Source organism: Gordionus sp. m RMFG-2023, chromosome 1, assembly GCF_954871325.1.
Source record: "Gordionus sp. m RMFG-2023 chromosome 1, tfGorSpeb1-WG-v2, whole genome shotgun sequence".
Classification (NCBI taxonomy): Eukaryota; Metazoa; Nematomorpha; class Gordioida; order Chordodea; family Parachordodidae; genus Gordionus; species Gordionus sp. m RMFG-2023.
Genome location: NC_088775.1, coordinates 8389877 through 8415146, shown reverse-complemented (window position 1 = coordinate 8415146; position 25270 = coordinate 8389877). Strand labels below are relative to the sequence as shown.

General features: G+C 25.9%; 2 protein-coding genes across 2 annotated transcripts in view; one reads left to right on the top strand and one right to left on the bottom strand.

Moving 5' to 3' along the window:
- The window catches only part of LOC135931015 (synapsin-3-like), a 53352-nt gene that overhangs the window by 8205 nt on the left and 19877 nt on the right, over positions 1 to 25270 (top strand). Inside the window, exons 2-5 of the mRNA XM_065467864.1 lie at positions 9609 to 9666; positions 10187 to 10278; positions 12842 to 12992; positions 13110 to 13199. Of these exons, the coding sequence (XP_065323936.1) occupies positions 9609 to 9666; positions 10187 to 10278; positions 12842 to 12992; positions 13110 to 13199 (391 nt within the window). The remainder of the gene's footprint in view (positions 1 to 9608; positions 9667 to 10186; positions 10279 to 12841; positions 12993 to 13109; positions 13200 to 25270) is intronic.
- Positions 14734 to 24547, bottom strand: LOC135931016 (uncharacterized). The gene is made up of 6 exons (XM_065467865.1): positions 24216 to 24547; positions 19668 to 19753; positions 16535 to 16643; positions 16167 to 16306; positions 15251 to 15357; positions 14734 to 15107 (listed from the first exon to the last, which is right to left on the bottom strand). The coding sequence occupies exons 1-6, from the start codon at positions 24442 to 24444 to the stop codon at positions 14915 to 14917; spliced, it is 864 nt and encodes a 287-aa protein (XP_065323937.1). The 5' UTR covers positions 24445 to 24547; the 3' UTR covers positions 14734 to 14914.

Below are 25270 nucleotides of genomic sequence, written 5' to 3'. Positions count from 1 at the left end.
AAAAAAATAAATCATAAAATAACAAACCTGGATTTGTTATTTTTAAAAGTGGGGAAAATAAATTATAATAAGTTTTGAATAGTAGAACACATTTGCCATAATAACGTCATTCTTGCAAGTTGAGAAAGGTGGGAAAATAATATGTAGTTTTTTCTGCGTTAATCATCTTTTCTTTAAATATTCATAATTGAATTTCAATGGCGGACTTCAATGTATGTACACTTTTGAATGCATTTTCTTAATGAATATGTATAGATTTTGTTGATCTCAGACAATGGCATCTACAATAGCCAATGACATTGATTAAAATTGACTTCAATATATGTACACTTTTAATAAATCGTCAGTTCTAAAGGTATGGAACACACGGGGATTCGGTTAAAAAATCTGATTTGACTGGAAATGCATTCCAGCAAGTGTAGAATACCTACCCTATGATGTGTCTTATTTTAAATTTATTTGAAAAAAAACTGTATAAAAGTTGATATAAACTAAAGATAATTTAAATGTTCTAGGTAAAATTATCTAAAATTTACAGTGTATGCTCTACACATGTTGGAATTGGAATACAATTCCGGTCAAATAAAATTTTTCATATTTAAAATTTGCCTTCAATAAATTATTTAAAATCGAGAGATTCCATAGCCCTATATGACAAATAACATATACACATTTTTTAAAAAATATTTTTCTAATTGACTGTCTTTTTTTTCCAACATAATTTATTTTTTTATAAGGTTCTATTTAACCAATCATAATTTTTGGTAAGTGTATAGAAAGGGTGCTATTTATTTTAATCAATTTTAAAAAAAGGAAGGATGGGGGATAAATGGAGGAAAGAGTGAGGAATATTACATTTTTTCTCTCTAAATCTTATTCTTCAAAACCTATCAAAAATGATCAGATATTTAGAGTGACCACATAAATAAAATTTTTCTTTTTAATATATAAAACTTTCAAAAATGATAATATACTAATTGTGGAGACCTTCTTATAATTTAAATATTGATTTTTTTTTGAAAATATTTTTATCTTATTATGAGCCTGAGCACCTTCTTATAGCACATAATTTCCTATTTTTTAAAATAAAATTTGTACTTATTTAGAATATTTTTTATAATACGATTAGATATAATAATACAATACAATTTATTGATTTGACAATAAAAAAATTTATACAATTTATTTGTTCATTTTGTTATACGATTTATTTATTGATTTGATATACAAAATAATTTATAAAAATATATATTAAATGGATGTAATAATAATTAATCTAAACTTCGAATAATTCTTAGAACCGTTTTAAGTTATATTTAAAATACCCTCCCTTCCCCCAATCATAAATTTATTTAAATGAGATGCTCTATAAAAAGTTAATTACCATTTTGAAAAAAAATATAAGAAGGTGGGCCACTTGATCATAAGATGATGACTATAGAAAAAAAATATATACTAAACGAACTACGAATTCACAATTTCTCGCGAATTTGCGGCCGAGTTTACAAAATTCGCAGCAAAAAGAATGCAAAAATACAGCATATTTTCTCGAATTTGTTTTAACTGTGAATTCGGGGTAATAGTGCTCACAAATTGGGTGTTTTAAAAAACATAAGTGCATTTTAAATGATACCGTGCAAATTGGTTGGATTAGCTTGGCATTTAATTTTCAATATATATTTTTTAATTCATTTCTCGCCTATAGTCTACGACCAGTTATTTAAGCATTTGGTTTTTTCTCAAGATAACACAAAACCTTGTTACACAGAGAGGAATAAGGGGAAATTCATTAAAAATCCCTTCCTAGTTGAAATTTAATATTATAAAAAATGCAAAAGTGGAAAACGCTATATTTGGGCGCACGTAAAGAGAATAGGAATTTCTTTTTAATAAATGTAAAAAGGTGGTATTTTTAAAGGGTCTTATAACTCCAACTTCTTATTCAAGATATGAATAAAGCACCTAATATCCACAAAGTATATGAGCACCTTATATTGAATTAAACTAATTAGAATGATTATCAGGAGTTTTTAATTAGGAGGGGAATCCCGAAAAATAATTCCCCGGAAAAAAAATCCCCGGAAAATAAATCCCCGGAAATTAATTCCCCGGAAAAAAATCCCCAGGAAAATAATTCCCCGGAAAAAAAATACCCGGAAAAAAATTCCCCAGAAAATAATTCCCAGGTAAATAATTCTCCGGAAAAAAAATCCCCGGAATAAAATTCCCCTGGAAAATAATTCCGGAAAAAATTTCCACACTATACATTGAATTGCTAATGCATTGCTAAACTGCATTGCTAAACTGCATTGCTAAAAGGCAATCAATCATTATCAATTATAAATCAATCAAAAATTTATTACGTATAATTTTTTAATGATAATTTTTTAAACTTTTTTTAAAATATATTTAAATCATTTTTTTATTATAAATGAAGAATACTGATTAAATGATATAGTATATAATTTTATTTTTATTTAATATTATTAATAAGAAATTTATTTTTCTTATTAAAACAAATATACATTTTATTCAATTTTAAAAATTAACAAATATATATCCGTAAGAGGGCGTTATATGTTTTAATATGTATCATTTTAGGAAACCGGAATGATGATTGGATAGCACTTTTTTTATATTTGGGTATATATATACATATGAAAAACCTAAAAATTAAAATTTTTTTTTAGGTTTCTTTGATGTTTAATGAGTAGGTTTAGAATAGTAAAACAATGGAAATTTTTTAAAGTAAATATTGCTGGCGTTATTTATCAAAATCTCTTCATTTTTGTTTTATACGTGTATATTTACGTGCTAAGCATTATTCTAAAAAATATTTTGAAAATAATTTGATTTGACCGATTGCCGAGTTCAAAACCGACCACTTATTAAATATTTGATTGATCAAATTTGCTATTAAGATAAATTGAAAAATGTTGATTTTTGTTTTATGTATCTATAAATACGTATAAAACATAATTCCAAAAAATATTTTAAAAATATCGTGATTTGACCCGAAAACCGACCGAATGACCAAATACTGCATTGCTGGCGTTATCCATGGAAAAATCTTCATTTTTGTATTATACGCGTATATATATATGTGCTAAGCATTATCCTAAAAAATATTTTGAAAATAATTTGATTTGACTGATTGCCGAGCTCAAAACCCCACTTACTAAATATTCGATTGATAAAATTTACTAGTAATATGATTCGAAAAATGTTCATTTTTTGTTTTATATATCTATAATTACGAGTAAAACATATACGAGTCGGTTATCCGCCAAACCACGATATTTTTAAAATATTTTTTGGGATTATGTTTTATATGTATTTATAGATATATAAAACAAAAATGAACAATTTTCAAATTATATTACTAGTAAATTTGAATCTAGGAAAATAATTCCCCGGAAAAAAAATCCCGTGACCCGGATCTGCTCTGCAGTATTTAATTAAATAGAAATGTTTTTTAAAGTCAAATTTCTTCGAGGATTTGAGATTTTAAATAATAAAACGAAAGTTAAATAAATCTAGTTCACCTTTACACACTTTCATCAACTTTTAGGTATTCATTGAAAAATTATTTTTACACAAATTTTAATCATTTTTTTAGAAATATGATAAAAGGCTTTTCACAGTTTACTGACTCTTAAATAGCGCCCCTTTTTGTTTTTACAAGGATAAGCTATTAAATAATATAATTTTATAAATTTTGTGGCTAAATAGGAAATTAGCAATTCAATCTGATACCCTCTATTTGATAATAATTATTTTACTGAAGTATTTACCTACTTTAAGAATTTAACTGACTGAATACAAAATCACTATAAAACTTGCAAAATTATATTTTTTACTGCCCAATTTTAATTAAATACTGCCAAAAGTAATGAAAAATGCTGACCACTTTAATCAAAATACATCCAGAGGTGATTATCAGCAGTGAGTATTATATTTTTCTAATCTAACAATTATTATTTTGCTTATGAATTTTTTTCAAAAGTTACAGAAAAGAAATAATTATAATTTTATTAAATGATATATAGAATAATAAATTATATTATTCAAAAGAAACAATTCTAGAACGTATATGTTCTCCAATTGAAGAGAGAAAATTGGGCAAGTCCCTTCTCTCTTCTAAATAATCAATGCATAAATTTTTTAAAATAGTTTGTTTCGTTCATAAATACGATTTTTTTTGGGAGTGTATGTCCCAATATTCCATTGGCCGATTTTTCCCATATCAACCGCTATTTCCATCCTTATTTTTTCGAGTAGTTCCCATATCTTCGGTTTTTTGTTGCCTACAATATGCTTAAATCGGTTATTCCATCCTTCACATACATTGTTTGTTCGATTTTCCCCAGCAATCGTAACATTGAACACATTCCATGTTTCTGGTGGGAACAATGGCTCTACTTGCCTTTGAGAGTTTTTCCCATGTCTCAATTCTCCATTCACATAATTTTTATCAAAATAAAACAATAATTCTTTGTTTTCATCCGATACAATGGTTTTTAAATACTCCATACCTTGTTTGACATCGTGTATAGGTAAGAATGCTAATCCATCGATCATAGCTGCAAATAAGCATAACATTGGATCATTCCGATATGATGATTCTAACCCCAATTCCTGAATCTTTCTATGAGTTGATTGAGTTAGATGATAAAAACATCCTTGGATGTTGATATCTCTACCTAAAAGTTGAAAAAATATAGATTAAAATTATTGTATAGGTTTTATTTAATATTTATGTCTTTATCAATTTTTATTAATTGTACTGTGTGACAAGAAAAATGGAAGAAAAAATAAATAAAAACAAGTTTTGGTGTAGAATTTGACATTGAGTTCGAATTCGTTTTCTAAGTTTTCTCTTCACGTCAAGTTTTATATTATCGTATAAAGGCAACTTTTCGAAATCTCAAAAATGGTAATACGGATATATTTTAAAAAGTATCAAATGAAAATCCCTGAAAATTGGTGATAGTGTTAGATTTATATTTCCTTATAAATTTATTAATTTTTATAATTTTTTATCGATTGCTTTTTGAGAAAAATGGTAAAGAATTTCGTTTTGGGGGGTCTTAAGTTTTCCCGGCAAGAATCGTATAAATATGTTGGCGGACTACTGCTGGAGTATCTTTTTTGAAAATAAATCATCAACTTCATATTCGCGGAAATATATTTAGATTTACCATTAAATGTTTTTAAATTCGATAAATTTTATGTTATTGTTTAATTTGTTTTAAATTCAATAAATTTATTGTATATTACAAGTTAAATCCTATATAATAATGAAGGAGGGGGTGAGACAACGGACCGATAAAAGGTTTATTAAAAGTAAAATATGAGATAGGTTAGCTTAGCATAATATATTTATTTAAATATGAGAAATGTAACTATTTCATTTAAAATAAATTGTTTGGGAATCGTACCTTGTGCAGTGTAGCGAAGAGAACGAAAGCTACAATAAATATATTAAATGTAAGCTATATTAAAAAAGAATCTAGAAAAATAATTCCCCGGAAAAAAAATCTCCGTTTTTAAGATAATTAAAATTACAAAATTAGGAGAAAAAATTCCCTATAAATAAATCAACGAAATAATAATTCTCAAATAAAATATTTAAAAATTTTGATAAAATTAATTCTGAAGAATTATTAGGATTATGTTTTATACGTATTTATAGATATATAAAACGAAAATCAACATTTTTCAAATTATATTCATAATAAATTTGGTCAATCGAATATTTAGTGAGTGGTCGGTTTTGAGCTCGGCAATCGGTCAAATCAAATTATTTTCAAAATATTTTTTAGAATAATGCTTAGCACGTAAATATACACGTATAAAACAAAAATGAAGAGATTTTGATAAATAACGCCAGCAATATTTACTTTAAAAAATTTCCATTGTTTTACTATTCTAAACCTACTCATTAAACATCAAAGAAACCTAAAAAAAAATTTTAATTTTTAGGTTTTTCATATGTATATATATACCCAAATATAAAAAAAGTGCTATCCAATCATCATTCAGGTTTCCTAAAATGATACATATTCAAACATATAACGCCCTCTTACGGATATATATTTGTTAATTTTTAAAATTAAATAAAATGTATATTTGTTTTAATAAGCTAGAAAAATAAATTTCTTACTGTTTAAAAAATTATCATTAAAAAAATATGCGTAATAAATTTTTGATTGATTTATAATTAATTATGATTGATTGCTTTTTAGCGATGCAGTTTAGCAATGCATTAGCAATTCAATGTATAGTGGGGAAATTTTTTCCGGGGATTTTTTTTCCGGAGAATTATTTACCTGGGAATTATTTTCTGGGGAATTTTTTTCCGGGGAATTATTTTCCGGGTATTTTTTTTCCGGGGAATTATTTTCCTGGGGATTTTTTTCCGGGTAATTAATTTCCGGGAATTTATTTTCCGGGGATTTTTTTTCCAGGCAATTAATTTCCTGGAATTTTTTTCCGGGGAATTATTTTCCGCTTACCGTTTTATATACAGATGCGATTTATTTTTCTCCCATTCCCAATCTATATCACTCCCCTATTTTTGGTTTAAAAAAAATTGAAAAAATACACAATTTTTTTAAAATAAAAATTAACATAATAATATTCTCAAATCCTCCATACTTATCTTTTTTCTTCTTCTTTTATTCGATTCCCCTATGGAGCCAATATTATTATTTTTCTGAATTCAATCTCTTGGATTAGGTTAAGATTAAAAATACCATAGAGATAGTTAAATGTATTTGGTGGGTTAATATTTAATATAAAATAAGTTTGATTATGGATAACTAATATTTATTTATTATTCCTAACCTAAATAATTATGATGGCTATAAGAGTTTTAATTAGGATTTTGTTGGGATGTTACAAATGTTGGTATGGTATATATATTATTATAAGATTTCATGGGATTATGCCTTACTAAAATAGAAAAAAAATAATATGAGGAAAAAAACTGGCCAATAAAAATTAACAAAAATAAAATTTTGTTTTCGTTTTATAATTGAACAAACGTAAAAAACGAACGCGTTTTATTTACACAAGTGTAACAAATTAATTAAATACTCTACTAACTATGATTTGAATAAATCATTTATAAAAAATGTCATTACAATTAAATCTTCGCATAATGTAAAATAAAGTATAATGTATGAATTAATCATTAATTTATTATTAAATTAAATAATTTATGATTTTAATAATTATTTCGATTATATAGTAGTTTTAAAAATAATTACAATAAAAATATATATAATTTTAAAATATTTCTTCAGCAAGATGGCGTATTTGATTAAATTTCATACAATTTTATAACAGGGTTATGACAAGGAGCTATGATTATTGATATTTCATGGGATTAAGATATATTTTTCTTTCTTTCTTTCTTTCTTTCTTTCTTTCTTTCTTTCTTTCTTTCTTTCTTTCTTTCTTTCTTTCTTTCTTTCTTTCTTTCTTTCTTTCTTTCTTTCTTTCTTTCTTTCTTTCTTTCTTTCTTTCTTTCTTTCTTTCTTTCTTTCTTTCTTTCTTTCTTTCTTTCTTTCTTTTTTCTTATTTTCCTTCTTTCTTTCTTTCCTTCTTTCTTTCTTTCTTTCTTTTTAAAATTCTAGTGCGTAGTATTAACATACTATCAGAACAACGTTAAACCTAAATTTATTTCGGATTTAATTAAATTTTAAATTATATATATGTGGTTAGTTAATCTGGAATAAAGACCAAGTCAGAATCCTCCCATGGTGATTTAGAATCTCTCAATTTAGAACCATTTACTTTGGGCGCGATTTTAAGTTTTTTTAAAAACGTGATTTTGCCGAAAATATATTTCAGTATATACAATAATACCTTTAAATTTTAAGAAATTTTGACACGAATATTTTTATTAATTCAAATTTATATTTAATATCAAATTCTTAAAAAGTTAGAAATCGTCCTTCCTTAGTATAAATTGTTTAAAATTGGGGATTGCGGAAGAAAGAAAATGATTTAAATTTATTTATTTTTGACCGGTATGAACTAAATATCAGAGACCTGACTAGGCCTCCATTATTAAAGAAAAGAACCTACCAGTTATTCGGAAAAGGTTTAATTTAGGCTCTGAGATCGATAGGGTTGAACTTTAATCTATCACTAAAAGTTATAGGGTGATGAGAACGAGCTTAATCAGAAGATATAATCATTTATTTTATTTTATTAAATATGCCGAAAAATAGAAACATTATATTTATTTTTAAATTTTAATATATATCCTTCTACCTTTATATCAAAAAAAATTTTTTTTAATTTAAAAAATATAAATATCCCATTCTTATTAATATTTGGAAAAACCCAGTGGTTCAAACCGAACCCAAAAAAGAAAGCCCAAGTTTTTGGGGAAAAAACCTGAAGCCGAACCGATACTGAAACTTGTTATAAAATTTTCAAAACCCCGAACCGAACTCGGAAATTATATTTGAACCCGGATTCAACCAGGTCCAGTGTTGTTTAAATTAATATAAGATATTTGTATAATTGTAAATACAAATATTAATAATTTACTTGACATTTTATAATATTTTCAAATAAGTCTAAATAAAATTTTTTAAATTTATACATGACTATTATGCTTTGTATTTTTAACTATATTTTGCCTATAAATAAAATAAAAAATTTATTTTTTATACCAAATTTATGTCTAGTTTTTTTATTATGATTTAAATATAGAATATTTTTTTATCAATTCCAAAATTCTTAAACCCGAGCTGAACCCGAATCAAACCCGGGTTCAAAAATATTTCCTGAACCAAACCCGAACCGAACCCACCTATTTTTTTTAACCTTAAACCGATCCCGAACCGAACCCGAGCAAAAATTTTGCCGGGTTCGCATCCCTGGTTAAAACATTATATAATAAATGAAGAATTATTTATATTCATTGAATTTATTATTAAAAAACGAATTTTAAAACAAAGGTCAAATAAAATATTAATACCTTGTTTTTTGCAAGAATTTTAAATATCTATTTATTTGACAAAATTTAATGATATCATAATAAAAAATTTTAGCATGACCCTACCCAAAATTTTTTTAAAATTATTAGACCCGACTCACTCAAATCAAAATTATTTTTTTTAAATAACCCAGCCCTGCCTGCAAATATCTAATTAAAAGGTCGGTTTACTTGCATTGCTATATGGAACCATGAATAACAATGCAATTATTTTCATGAAAAACGGCCTGATTAAAATTTCAACCAAAATAATATAATGTAAGCCTGGAGATTTTGCTCATTGATGACAGAAAGGTTTGGACCTCTATTTACCAAATTCCGAGGCTTAGACAATATTATTTTGGGCAAAATCTTATTCGAGCCGTTTAACAACATTCATTTGATGAATAGCCATCATAATGGCTTGTTTGAAATAACGAAATATTATGTTTGTGATGTTTTGTTAAGTGATTAATTTGTCGGTGGAAGCAAACAGAGGAAAGGTTCAAATAAATATAATAACGTGACATTTGCTTTACGCAATTTTAACCAACAATATGAAATAATGGTGTTTAATTTTATATTATAATTATGATATTATTTTTTAAAGGTCGAAATATTTCAAAGGGAAAACGCTGAACGATGAATGGGAAATCAGATTGGAACAAGTAATTAATAATTCAAAAAAATTAAAAATATTTTTGAATATTTAACCCCCCCCCCCCCTTTTCAATCATACACTTTTTTAAAGATAATTATATAGAAAAAAATATTGTGGTTGTTATTAAAAGGACCAAAATTTTATTTTAATTAATATTAGTTATTTGCAAAATTTGTCACCTTTTTATAATTACACTTTTAATTTATTATTTTACAATATTTAATTTTGTATTACAAAGTAAAAAGAAAGTATCTTTTCTAACTCTGTAAATTGGATAATGATTCGATTCGAACTAGGATTTAAAGGAAGGAATAGTGAGTGTAATATTTTGGCTGAAGGGTTTAAATAAACGAGATCGTTTAAAGGAATAAAGATTCTAATTCATAGAGATGCATAGAAAATAAATTTTGCGCCGGTAGCAGACCTGGTACTTAACTAATACCTTAATTAAGTCAAAAATAACCATTATAAATTCAAAATGTTATAATATATAATATTATATTAATTTTTGACTATTTCAAAAAAAGGCCGAATTCAAGGAGATAAATGTGGCAGCTTATACCGACACTGGGACTGTGGTTGATATGCAATTGATGAAAGGGGGAACCAAGGTTATTAGGTAAACATATTTCTAATTATAATGTTGATAAATACGAAACATATTATATTATATCTAAATGATAATATATCATTAATATAATACCAGGTTCTAAAGTTACCTATAACCATAATGACATTATTCAGTTATTGTTGTTTTATAATGATAATTGAGTTTTAAAAAAAAGCTTTTTAAATCATTTTCCACCGTAATAAACCCAATCGATTTTGAACCATTCTCTATTATCATCTTGCTAAAAAAAGATCCTCCACAAGTTAGTGCCATTTAACTGCTATTCTTTGCATATCATATTATTTTATCTATCGTTGGAAGGAAGAAAATCATTTTTTTTTAAAATTGTATATTTTTAAAATGTATCATATAAAATTTATCAATTTATAAAAATATAATATATTGTGAAATGCAAGCTTGGAAAGATAATCTTTGTTCTGTCCCTTATTTTTGCCATTTCTATTTTAATATAGTTTTTTTGATTGTGAGTTTAGGAATATGTAGTTAAGGCTACGCCTTAGCAGGTAATTAAAACATATCAGACTAATCTATTTATTACTCATAAATTTTAAAATAATTTTGAGATTAACTATTATGTTTATCTACTAATGGCTGAATTTCTTAAAGAAGGTTACCAAATGAGGAAATGTCATCAGTAAATTAGTAATTAAAAAATTTCTTTCGGCTGGATAACCACTAGATCGGCTAGAACTTATATTCATCGGACAAAGATTCAATCATTCTCTTTAATTGAATCCAACCACTTGTGTTGGAAAATGAAGAAGGTGCTATTTTCTTGAAGAAATTCTGAATGCTTATTTTATGTCTTCCAATTTTAAAACAAATATCCCTTATTAACTTTCAAAGATTTTTTTAAAATATCCTATGGTAGAAACACTATTTTGTGTAACAGAACGGTGAAAGGCAGATACTTGTTCATTGCAATCAATTTTTACTCCAGCTAAGGCATGTTTAACTCCAGAGACAATCGGGTAAATATAAAATGTCTATTAATTAATTTGTTTTAATGGCTAATATTAACTTGATATTTTTTATAATTAAGATTAATAGAATCATTGACTTTTTTTAAAGAATGGACATAAATTATGAGATCTAAAATCTAAATTGAGAAGATGATGATAAATTATATTTAATAAGCGAATATTCCGTCATTTTAAAATTATATTAGGGAAATTCAGAGCTTAACAAATTTTTAACTAACATATTAATTAGGTTTAGGCAGAGATTTATTAGTTTCTAGAGAGTTTAACTGAGCTGAAATTAATTTCGGCATCATTCGACTCTTACAAAGCCCACATTTACTTAAAGCCGGCTAAAATCAATCACTTTTGCATGTTTTTAAGATAAACTCAGGAAACTTTATTATCTAATTGTGCGAGATGTTTCCATCTACACTACCCAGGGAAATATGATTAATGCCCTCTCTTCCCCCATGAGAATTTAAATATCGGGTTAATAGAAATAGATTAAGCTAAGAGTGAATATCAGGGCAGGGAATTTGTAGATTCTCATGAATATTTATATCTGATTCATTCTTGAATCACCACAATTAACTAAGCGCGTTGGGTTTTGTCGAAAACCTTTCTACTTTTAAAAATAATTTAAGAAAACCGGCTAATATATGTTTTATTTCCTTTAAGAAACCTTTAATGAGGTTGATTTTAAAGTATTATACTTCATTCATCCCTACCAGTGCTCTTGCAATCTGGTGAATATTTGAAATTATTTTGAGGATGCATGTGCATATTATATTAAGGACCATAAATAAGGAAAAACATTTAAGGGCTATACTCATCCCCAAAACATATCATGGCCTACAGAAAATTGACTAATTTATTTTTATTTGCCATTATAAAGGGAATTATAATTAAAAAAAATAAAAATTATTATTATAAACCTTCCCGATTTCGTCATTTATTACAAATTATTTATACTTCACTACTATAAATTACAACACCTAACATAATAAACTAATTTATATTCTTGACTATTTATTCTAGAATCCCATTTAAATGACGAATCTAGTATTATTAACACATAATAAGATAATAAAATGAATATGATCGAAATATGTTTAAAAAGAAAAATTAAATTGCGGCACTCCAATGCCCTACCGCCCTATCTCTTCCTTAAGTGAAAATTCCTAGTTAGTTAATTTATTGTAGTTTTTTTAAGTTTGTATTTAAAATTCTTATTTATAAACGAATTAACTGGATAAAATATCATAAATAGACGATTAATATTTAGTAGCTTCAATGCACATCGAGGCTAAATGGATAATATTTACAATAATTTTTTTTGATCATCATACTTTCGCCCCTGTTTTTAGTTTGAAATAATTGTGGTAAAAAATGTTCTGGTTCCAGTAACTAGATTTTACCCGATTTAAAGGGTTACAGACTCCATACTTTATTAATTATTAGTATTACAATTAATAACAGAAAAAATTCCTAAATGCCCCTTTTTTCTAATCCCCTAATTTTTATCGAGGATATAAAAGAAAGAAAATAAATTTGATATTTCCTAATTCTTAATCCCTCCACCCCCTCAGATCATTTAAACCGGATTTCATACTCATCCGCCAGTACGTTAAAGATGTAAGAGATGATTGGAAGAATATCCTATTGGGATTTATGTACGGCAACGTTCCGACTCTCAATTCTCTCGAATCAATTTACAATTTCCACGACAAACCCAAAATTGTAAATTTACTTTTTCCTTTCTCTCTTTGTTTTTTTTTATTCATTTTTTTTAAAATTAATTCTTAGCTTCCATTTTTTTCTTCTCCAGAATTTATTCGAAGTTAATTTTTATATTAGTTTTCGGAATTAATCCAAATTCAGCAGAAACTTGGAAAGGAGCAATTCCCTCTCATAGAACAGGCTTACTATCCCAACTACAAGGAAATGGTAATATAAATAGAATCACGTCTGCTGAGTATAATAATGTTCTATATCCATTTTTATAAAAATATTCCAGGAGACCATTTTTTTTTTTAAATAAAATAATTTTTGTATTTTTAATAGAGCAGGTCACAATTTAATGATGCGAATAACCATGCGTTCACGGTTAGAGGGAATTCAAGGCGAAATATGCAAAATATGTTATATAAATAATAATTTTGCATTAATTTTTGTATACTTCTCCTCGAATTTGCGCCAAATGCACTTTGAAGCGGACATTGAACACTATAACGCTTAGCAGACTATAACTATAATTATTATACATTTTTTTAAAATTTCTTAGTTATCTTCAGGGAAAATTTGTGTATTATATCATTGATATTATAAAAGAATATGATGACATCACAAGTTTACATTTGAATATAATTCGATAAAGAGTAATCTCTGGGACAATCTTAACCAGAAATAATATTTAATAATTAATATTATTTAAAGCCTAATAATGTATTGGCTTTAATATTTAATAATTAAATATTATTTAAAGCCTAATAATGTATTGGCTTCTTTTTTTTTAACAACCTTTTTAGACGTTAGTAGAGCCCCGTTAATATTATTTACATTAAAAACTTTGTTACTTCCAATTTCTAGTCTATTGTTATTTATTCTCGTAATTATTTTTGCATTCAATACAATTCTATTATGATTTTTAATTTTTGCTATTTTCCTGAAGGATATGAGGCATAGACAGAGTGTATACATAATCGGGAGGGTGGAAAGGATAAGTGACATACACCACCATATATAAGGTATGTTCTTTAGAGGGATAGGTAATAAAGATATCTTAGGTAGGAAGGGGGGGTGGAGTAAATATGGTCTGGTTGCCTCATCATGAAAACTCTGAGCTGACATCTGGAGAAAAGGAAGGAAGGAAGCACAATAAGATAATGAAGAAATTTTTAATTAATATCTATTCTAAGTTTTTTGAATTCTTTATTCTATATTCAAAATTTAGCTATAAAAAAAGCGATTGTCATAATGCTATTTTACATATTATTTTACATAAATTTAATTTAATTATATAATATAAATATATTATTATAATAATAGAAAACATAATGAAAAAATGTAATAATACATCATTATACATTTATTAATTGATTTAATTTATGGTTATTCTATATTATAGATTAATTGCATATTATATATTACGAGGATATATTTTCTTAAATGTAAATTTTTTTAAGGACGAAAGCATGGAGGGAGTGAGGAAGGAATGATTGCTTTTTATTTCAATAAATTGAGCCTCTGTTATTTATTTTTTGAGTGAAGTAGATAAGTGACTTTAAACTTATAAAAATTTTCCAAAATTCTTGGGTCTCGTGAATCACACATTGGCATTAATACATAATTAACAATTTTTTATAAATAGATATTCTAAAGGTATTTTTGATATTAAGAGCAAAATTTTTATTCAATGTTTTTGGATAGTATTCATCTATTTTTGATATAGCTCTCCTAAGTTATTTATTAGAAAGTTTTTGCAAAAATAGATTAGGACTAATAAAGTAAAAGATATCTAAAAAAAACTTTAGACCACCTTAGGATAAGGTAAAAAAATACATATATTCTTCTTTTTTTTAGTAAGATGTAAAAAAGACAGATTCCTTATAACAACACATTCAATGAATTGTTCTTCATAAGTCTTTTATCAGACTTGTATCTTAAGTAAAGTTGTTAAATTTAGATTGTGATTCTCTGTTTAAACAATTTATGTAGTATTCGTTTCTGTTCCATTCGTAGGCATCTTGGCCTATTTGTTGGCAAAATGTCCACTTATTTTGGCAATCTTTGAGCAATTTAGGTCGAAGGGAGCCGAACCTACAAAGGTTATGGTAAGTGTTATCGACCAAAACGCTATTTATTAAATGTTTATTTTGTTTTAAAAAAAAACAAAGCTATATTAAGGTTTTATAAATTTTTTAATAAAATGACAACAACCCTAAATATTTTCGGATTAAAGATAATACGTTCATTTATATATTTATATATATATATACCTATTTTGTAATAGCTCCATTTTTTTGAGATATAGCGAGTTATTTTTAGATGACAGTGGAGGTTCTTTACTACATCGATCAATGAAACTGAATTTGCAAAATTTCATCTAAAATAATTTGAGATTTTGGGATATGGGGATAGAATTTATTTTTAAATAGAATAAAAAAATTTTTTTTATTCAAATTATTAAGCACACATAACAATGTGACGTAACAAACGATGTATTGGGTTTGACGGCACACAATACAAGCATTCGTAAGTGAGGTTAGCCAGAGTGATTTTCTTCAAAGATTAATATGAACTTTAAATGAAATTTTTTACCCTCTAGAGATGAGGGTCAGCCTACAGCGCAGCCATTGCTACATTTTTGTTAGGCCACTGATAAGATGCAGTTTAATTTGTGATATGTATATTCACTGGTCTTACTTTTAATTAGAAGAAGAAGAATTAAAACTGTGTACAATGAAGAGATCATACAAATATCGACTATTTACATTAGCGAAATTTCTAAAAAGTTATATGTGGGTCTCCTTTCAAACCTTGTCACATGCAAACATTCCTTAAAAATAATGTTGTTAAACGACTCGTTTTGAGCCGATCTTTAAATACGGCTAACTCAATATCTTAGCCGGAAAAATATTACCTAAACCTCGAGATTTCGCTAATAGATGTCTAGACCTTTGTGACATCTATGAGCAAAATCTTTAGGCTTGTGTAATATTTTTCTGGAAAAAATATTGGGCTAACCGTTTTTAAAAATCGGCTAGCCGTTTAATAACACTATTCAAAAACATTGTTCCTTTCTTTCTCTCTCTCTTATTTATAATAAACTATCTTACAAATCTCTCTTAAATGTCTTCTTACTACATACACAAAGGTATAAGCAGGTTTTTAATTTGTTTAAACGATACTAACCTTGCATTGGCAATAATTGTGATATGATTTGTGAAATCCTTTCCTCTGTCTCACGGTCACGTTTTGCCATGACCGGATCCAGCTGTGATTGTCTATCTTTATAACGTCATCGTTTTTGTATTTCGAGCCGGATATTTGACCTATATATTTTATATATTTCTATATAAGTATGTCTGTATATTAATTAACGAGTTAAAATTAACTTTATATTGAATATTAAATAAATAAATTTAACAAATATTGTATTGTAGAAAATATAGTTATATATCTCTAATTTTTTTAATTATAAAATAAATGAACTACAATAAATTTATATAGATATATTAACTCTTTATATTTCATTAAAACATATTTTAAATTTTTTTTACCCGTTAAAAGATATTTTCTTCCTGTGATTAATTTAAAATTTTTGCAATTTCCCATGGTCAGTGATTGATGGATAGAGAGATAACGAAAAATAGCGATACTTTTTGCATCCTATAATTATTTTAATTCAATTTTTGAATAGAGTTACAAGTTGAGAATAAGAAAATAATATAATTTTTTTACTTGTAAATAACGCGCATTTTTATTATTTTAGCATATCCGTTTTATGAAGTTGATAATTTATTAAGTAAATTTTTTATTTAAATCTAAATTTGCCTAAAAATCATTCCAGATATATATATAATACCCATTAATTTCAGAAATTTGCACTTTTGACACACTTTTAATCTCTATTCTCTACTAATTTTTTCACACATTTTATTTATATAAATTTAAAATTCTGCAAAAGAAAAAAATTGTTTAAAATTCATAAGATAGGTATTTTGGACGTGTTGGAATAAACATTTTTGGCAAAACTACTATCATTTTATTATATATATAAAAATTGAATTTTTAAAAAATGAAAACTCAAAATCAACAAGGCTTTTATTCCTCTAATTTGATTAACTTTTTAACAATTTTTACATAAAATATCAAGGAACTCGCACATCTCTAATTTTTCGTAAAATTTTAATAGGCCAGCCAGGGCATTAAAATTTTATTATATATTTTTTGAAAAGCCTTGATTTGGTCGATTTTTAAAACGGCTCGATTAATATTTTAGCCAAAATAATATTATATAAGCGAGATTTAGCAAATAGGGGTCCAAACCTTTCTATTCTCTATGAGTAAAATTCCAGACCTAGATAATATTATTTTGGCTAAAACCTTAATCGGACCGTTTTTAAAAATCGACCTAAATTGGGATTTTTTACAACACTAATTCCAAACAGATATTTTGATTTATATCAATACTATTTGAAAATAAATTACAATATGCTTAAATCTTTGCGATTTAAGAACTGTCTAACTAAAATAAGGAATCAATAATATAGTTAATTAACAAAAAAATTAAACTATTTCAGATTTGGTTACAATTGCAAAAATGCACAATACATATATCAAACACAATTGATTTATAAAACTTTTAGTTTTAGAAATAGATAGCCATAGAGGAGAGATACTTAATTAACTTTGGAAAAAAAAATGATAATTAGATATAGATATTAAAAATGTGATGATCCAAAAATTCTATCGAATCTGCCTTCAGGTGGTATCAGTACATCTCTAGAAAATTTGCCTAAAATCACGTGCTAGGATGAACTTTCTTTGGACTAGACCGGACCTGCTTTTCTAAAAAAAATTATGGGTCACGTTTGCAAAAAATACTTAACGTGCGGAAGCGAATCAGGCTATGTAGACCCCTTATCAATTGATGGCCCAAAATTAAAAGTTCAAAAAAGCTTAGGACGTGTCCTAAGTCGGCTTTTAGTATATGAAAATATTTTATCTAAGATGCCTTAATTTTGGTTTATTTTAAGTATTTGTGGCATTGCTATTTTTTCGTATTGCATTCTAGTTTTTTTTTTTTAAATTTTTTTGTTTTTTTTAATTTTTTGTTTTTTTTTCGATCTTTAAAAAAAAGTGTTTTTTTTTTTGCTTTTTTGGCTTACTTAAATAAATAGTCGGCTATTAAGTATCGACATAGGAGAGTTTTATTTTAATTTTTTTTTAAACTTAATTTTGAACTTTTTTTTGGCAATTAAAATACACATAATTATATTTTAAAAAAATTTTTTATTGCTTTTGATATTTAAATTTTTTTTCTAAATTTTATTTTTATTATGACCATTGAAAAAAATTTATTTTGAAAAAGTTTTAAATTTCTGGTTTGACTCATTCAAGATCATGCCGCATATAACCGCTGGGTAAATAACCCTCTCCCCTTCCCTATTGAAAAGTTATAGCATATACACCTATTTAAAAAATATATAATCCTACCTCTAATTAAATCAATCAAATCTTTTATTTAAGCGAAGAATATTGCGATAATTTAAGCATATTCAATCAGAGCAAAAAGATACTAGATCATCTAATATCATATTAGTATTAAATATTCCCACAAATCCACAACAGACTTTGGCCAATATTTTATATAAAACCAAATTCAAAATATTCCCTCAAAACTGTCCCGAAAAAGAGTAAATTTTCTCTTTTTCTTTAGGATCCACCTGATCCGGTTGCAATACGGATTTTATATTCACGATCTCGAATATAAATTTAAAAGAGAAATGAAGGCAAGAATTTTACTTAATTTTTTTTTTAAATAAAAAGAAATGAATTTAATGTGTTTTTTTTACATCATAAAATTCTCCTTATTTTAAGGTCGTTAAAAAATAATATTTTAAAAAATTAGCCTCAAAAAAAAATCCAATAAAAATGAAAGTTGTTACTTTTTTTTTAGAAAAAAAAGGGTCATAAACAAATTAGAAGTTAATAAAAATAAAGCATCTTTTATGAGGATGGGTGGGCCAAAGAGATCAAAATAATTAAAAGTTCGAGGAAGGAGTAATATGAAAATGGCTAAAATGTCCGCCAATTTTGCCTTAATCTACGGGCACGTTTAGGAGAAAATTAATTAAAATTAAGGCTTATATTAGTTTCTTTCAAATTTTAACTGCTATATTTTTTTTAAGAAAAAAAAACCCCAGGCCAATTGATTTTTTGGGCTAAAAACTCGGTTTTAACCGACTAAGAATTGGTTAGCTTAAGCGGTTAAAATTATAAGTTATGATATTAGTAGTATGTCTAGGTCAATGTTTAATAACATCTTAAACAATGGCTAAATTTTATTAAAATAAACCCTACTCCATATCTCTCTAATTCCCTTATTACCTTACCTTAATCTCTTCCAATTGGTTGGATTTTTTATAAAAAAATTTGTCCCATGTGCTCAGTTCAAATCTTCGACCATCTGACTCTGAGCCACAGCTTTCATTTTTACTTTGGTAAAAGATAATATACTAAATGGCAAATAATTATCGTCAAAGCAAGTTTTTCCCTTTTGATCTCTCAAGACTGGGTTTATAGGAACATTTTATAAAATGAAAATTGTTGATTTGAGAAGCGATAATAATTATATAATATAAATAAAATAAAGTATATTTTATGAATAAATAATATAAGAAAAGTAACTTTGTATATCTTTTTTGTATCTATTTTGTAGAGGGTATTTGTATCGGTATTGGGTTGAATAGGTTCTTTGATTCTTGCCATTATAACTTGTTTAAAATTTAAAATAAAATTAAAAATATTTATAATGTTTAATAATTGATTAAATGGCTTTTGGATTCCCGTTTCTTAAAAAAAAATAAACTGAATGACACTTAACATTCATTAGCTTAAAATTTAGCCATACTTTATTCTGTTTAAATATTAGTTTAGATAAAGGGTAAGAAATAGGGATGGAGGAGGGGGGGGGGTTAATAGAACTGAGGTAATCTGGATAGTATAATGTCTGAATGTATAAAATTTAAAAATTACATTGATTTTTTAAAAAAAGAATTTTGCTAGAAATAAACACTAGAATTTTTTTTGAGAATTGAAAAGGGTGAAGTAGTATTGCTAAAAAAACTCGATTTGGTTTGATTTTTAAAAACGATCCGATTAAGATTTTACCCATAATAATATTTTGTGGGAGATTTTCCAAGGTGGCAGATAGGTTTAGATTTCTATTTGCCAAATCTCGAGACTTCCATAATATTATTTTGGCTATAATCTTAATCAGGGAGTTTTAAAAAATCGACCCAAATCGTTACCAAAACTAGGAGTAAGGGAAGAAAGGATAAAAAAAATTGTATAAATGATTAATCGAAATGTATAGTTAATTTGTATTATTACAGATTGCAATAACATTTTTTTTTATCATAAGCTCACTTTCTAAACTTTGGCTAAATATAGAGCTTTTGATTCGCTCATTGTCAAATTTAACTAATATTTAAATATGAAATATAGATATAAAAGATAGACCTTATGCTCATCAAAAACCAACAATGCGATACAAAATATATTACTACTCTAAGATTTTTTTTAAAGTAACATAATAAATAGTCAAAAAAAAGAATAATTACGAAACCACATATATTCCAGATGGAAGTAGAGCAAAGATTAGTTCTTATATAAAAAATAAATATGATAGTTTCGTTAAGTTCATTATTAACCACCCCATTAATACATTATATCTATCTTATAATAAACAGATATATTTTTAAAAAAGAAGGTTAATTTATGTTTATAATTCAAAAAATATCAGGATATCCTATTACAAATATCAGATTATTTGATGATTTAAAAAAAATCTTTTAATTAATAAATAATTATTAATATTACAGTCAAAATATATTTTTTATACACATCTAAATAGAGGATTTTAGCAGAAGAACTACCCTTATGGATCAAGAAAGATATGACATTTTTGACCTTTTGGATATTTAACTGTAGGATTAGAAATTATATATTTTCTATTATGACCAAATGTTATCACTTTGAGCAAAGAAAAAATTGGAGAGGGGAGGGAGATGATGATAATCTGGCAAAGAAAAAATTAAGTGACTTTCTTATTGTATTTATTACAATTACAACATTAAAATTGTTATGATATTGAATTTCGATAAATGATTTTAAGCAAAACATGTTATTTAAATAAAAAATCCATCGTTTATACAAAAGCTGATATGTATAAATAAGTATTTTTTTAAAAAACATTTTATAATGAATGAATGACATGATACATAATTAAAATTATACAAATGTTTCATGATTAATTTTTGACTTTAAGACACATGTCGTTGTTTTTTTAAATTATGACACAAAATTGTCACCTAATAATTAGTAATCAATGAGATCATTTAATGGTGGTCAATTATATATATTTAATTTTTATATATCCCAGAATGGGGACAGTTCAAAAAACAATAATAGCACATTTTACTGGACAAAAAAATAATATTTTTTATTTTAAAAAAATTTCCTTTTTACTTTTTTAAAAATGTCTTATTTGTTTTGTTTTAAGGTTTTATCATAGTCACGTGAATGTGACGAGGGTATCGGACCTCCTAACGAGAAAGATAAAGTAGACCCAAAATTTTTTAATAAAATTAAAATATTTTTATGGGAGTGCCTATAGAGCATTGTTATATTAGGGTCTCTAAAGCAGTAGCGTTACTAGGAAAGTGGAGGTGCTTAGAGGGTTCGAGCCCCCCATAAAAAATTTGAAAATCCCTGTATTTTTTTGGTCATTTTCAAAATGTTAGCTAAAAAAAAGAAAAGGTCATTTTTAAGTCCCCTAAGATTGTGAAGACTAGTTAAGCCATAGCTCTGAAGATTATGTATCGTAATGCAGAAAGATAAACAATCACCCAATAATAATGGATATATACCAAAGTTTTATTTAAAAAAAATAAAGTTCAAAGAAGGTGTCAAAATGTCATTATTAGAAATGGACAAATGTGCTTTTAAAATAGAGTATTTAGGTATGAAAGGGGAAGAGTTTATTCTTAGCTGATGCATAATGAATCTTAGAATTATAGAGGGTATTCATAATAGATAATAGGCGATCCGCTCATAATATGAGTGGATGTAGGCGGGCGGGTAAAATTTAAACATTTGGCAGGCGGATGAGCTGGTTAAAATAATTATTAAACCACTGGGCGGACTGGCTGGTGAATTTATAATAATATTTGAGCATAACGGGCATATATTTAATAAGTAATATATTTTTATTTCATAATATTGCACATTTTATAAGTTTAAAAGTAAAAATATATTTAAAATATAATAAAGAAAAATTCTCAAATATTCGGTAGGATAGCGGGTTAAATAATATTTTCAGATAAATGGGGGTGGGAGATTTTTAAAAAAAACCAAAGACGGATATGGGAATTCGGGTTAAATTCTCTTATAACAATGTGCAGGCAGGCGTCACGGTTAAAAACCTTCCCATTGTAGGCCTCTTATTTATAACTCCAAAAAAAAGACCACCAGCTGTAGAAAAACGTTCTCGAACAAAAATATAGCTCGAACGTTTTGACCATAGAACCACGACATTAAAAACAATAATAATTTTGTTTTAATATATAAAAAAATTATTATGTTATGTATTTAAAGTTTTTCAAAAAAAATGGTGAATTTCGGATCGCTATTTGTAATCTATAATTTTGGCACTTTATATACTAGATTTAGATTTAGGAAAGAATTATACTTTCCCATCATAACATTGTGTAAAATAATTTTTTTTTAAATGCCAATATTGATCATGGCCATAAGTCGTTCATTAAGAGAAAAATTTGAATTCTCTCGAATAGTAATTTTAATAAATCTGATACCGAAAGAAATGAACAAAATCTTAGGATTATCTTTGCTTAGGTAAGTAGTAGACTTCAAGTCATATAAAAAATTTTATTAATTCATGGGTAAAGCGCTCGTAAAACAGATCTAAAAAAATAGGATGGTTATAACGGGAGTTGATTAGTTCCGTAAATCAAAAGGGAAAATGTAATGTGCATTTCATTTACGTTTAGAGAATATTAACCCCGTTTACATTTTTTTTTCATTTTAAAAATTTAAAGATGAGAAATAAAAGAAATTAGAATGATTGATTTTTATTTTTTTTATTTTACGCTAATTGATATTGTCAATTTATTTAATGACGACAAACTTTAAAAGAAAATTAAAGATGCTCTAAATTAAAAATATTTATTAAATGATCGATAAATCATAATCATTATATACAATTGATAAATATGTATAGATTTTAATATTATATTTAAATATTTTTTGTGTTATTATTAAAATTCTTATTTTTAGCAACCGAATAGGCACTTAATAATGTACGGGTTATTTCAAGCTTGTTGTTAAACCCTAATTAGGGTTCAGGAATTTTAAACCCAATTTAGCAGAATTTTAGCAACAGGATAGTATGTAGATAATCCGCCAGTTAGTCCATATTTCGCCGATTTTGGCGGGTTCTTTATAAGTGGGTTCTAGTTTAGTATGTGATCTTTATTTTAAAACTAAATAAATTTGTGAAGTGTGTTAGTTAAATAAGAATTCGCTAAAGTGCACAACTGAAGTGCACGTACTGTGCTGTACCTAATTCTACGGATTGGGGATCTAAAACTAAAGAAGTTTTTGTTACGATCATCTTAATTTAAACAAAAATCTCAAGATTAATTAAGTATATTTCGCTTTTCATATTATACATAATAGAAATTTATTTTAACCATTATTACCAATATTAAATATTATTAATTTTAAATATTATATTTTGATTTTGTTTTCAAAAAGTTGACACACTCCTGCCCCCCTAGTAAGAAATTAGATACCATTAAAATAATTACATTTTGAATGTAAAATAGTTTATCAATTTTTAAAAAAATAATTATTTTTCTGATAATCAAAAACTGATTGTGCTTTTAAATTTTTTTTACCTTAAATTTATAAATACCGTGTTTTATGTTTTTAACATTAAAATATCCGATTACGACCTACATAGCAAAAAAGGGAACCGTTTAAAGAATTATTTGAAAAAAAGAAAGGATTCAAAGCGTGCCGAATTAAATAGAGTTTTAAAAAAGGTCTCTTTTGCCCCAGTCCTAGAGATGCCATTGGTTTTCATTTTTTTCTTTTCTCTGCCTGTTTTTATTTTCAGTTATATGCAAAAATGATAGAAAAAAAATTAAATACCGAAATCGTCATGGCACGCATGATATTGTGGATGTTTCTGGGACGTGCAGAATTGGGGATTCCCCCATATGTTTTTGATTGTTTTTCCTTTGATCAGGGAGTCGCTTATCATGAATGCTTGAATATTACAGCCCATAGAGCAGACAATTGTAATATGCCATATAAAGGTTAGAATATTCTGGAGACCGCCTAGGACAAGTGTCCAAAAACAGAATTTTGATTTTATCATTGAGTGTTAGTTAGCGAACGCACATAGCTAAATTTATTTAAAATCTTATATATGTTATTCATAATTCTATAGTCTTTTATTTTGAAGAAGGAAATTATTTACTTTAAAAAGAAAAATTCAAATCAATTTAAAAAGATAAAATGATTATTTATAATATTCTAATTAATATTAATATTTAAATAAATTTTAAATTGAGCAATTAATTAGGTATTGATAATGTGGTGAAATTTATAAAGAAAAATTAATAATAAATAAAAAAGAATATATTTTTTTTATTATTATTTTTATTACTCGTTTTTCGTTTCGGTATTTTGCCGTTTTGCTAATTTTTTTTTGCGCGTGTGGAAAAAATTTATAATAATGTTATTCTTTATATATTTTTTTTAATCATTCAAAAAAAAAAAATAGTTTTGGTTCACAAAAATATAATAAATATTTAAAATAATCACTTATCTTCGAAAAACTTGCGAAATTCGTAGATTCTTCAATATATTTTGCTAATTTGAGATAAATGATATTAAATTTTTGGTAAGGCGATAGTTTTGTTGATGGGTTTTGCTTTATTATTGTTATTTGCTCACTTCTAAATTTAATGAATTTTGAGTTTACCCAGAAATGTACTGAAATATTGTTTATAAATTTCTAATAATTTTATATGCAATAGATTTTAATTTATATATAAAAAATATCTTATTTTTAAAAAAAAAATGTGGGAAAATTAATATATTAAAAATTTTTGAAAATTTATTTTAAAAAATGATTTAAAAATTATGCTTATTAGAATTTCCCGCAAAATCAAATTTTTTTTTAAATTTAAAAAAAAAAC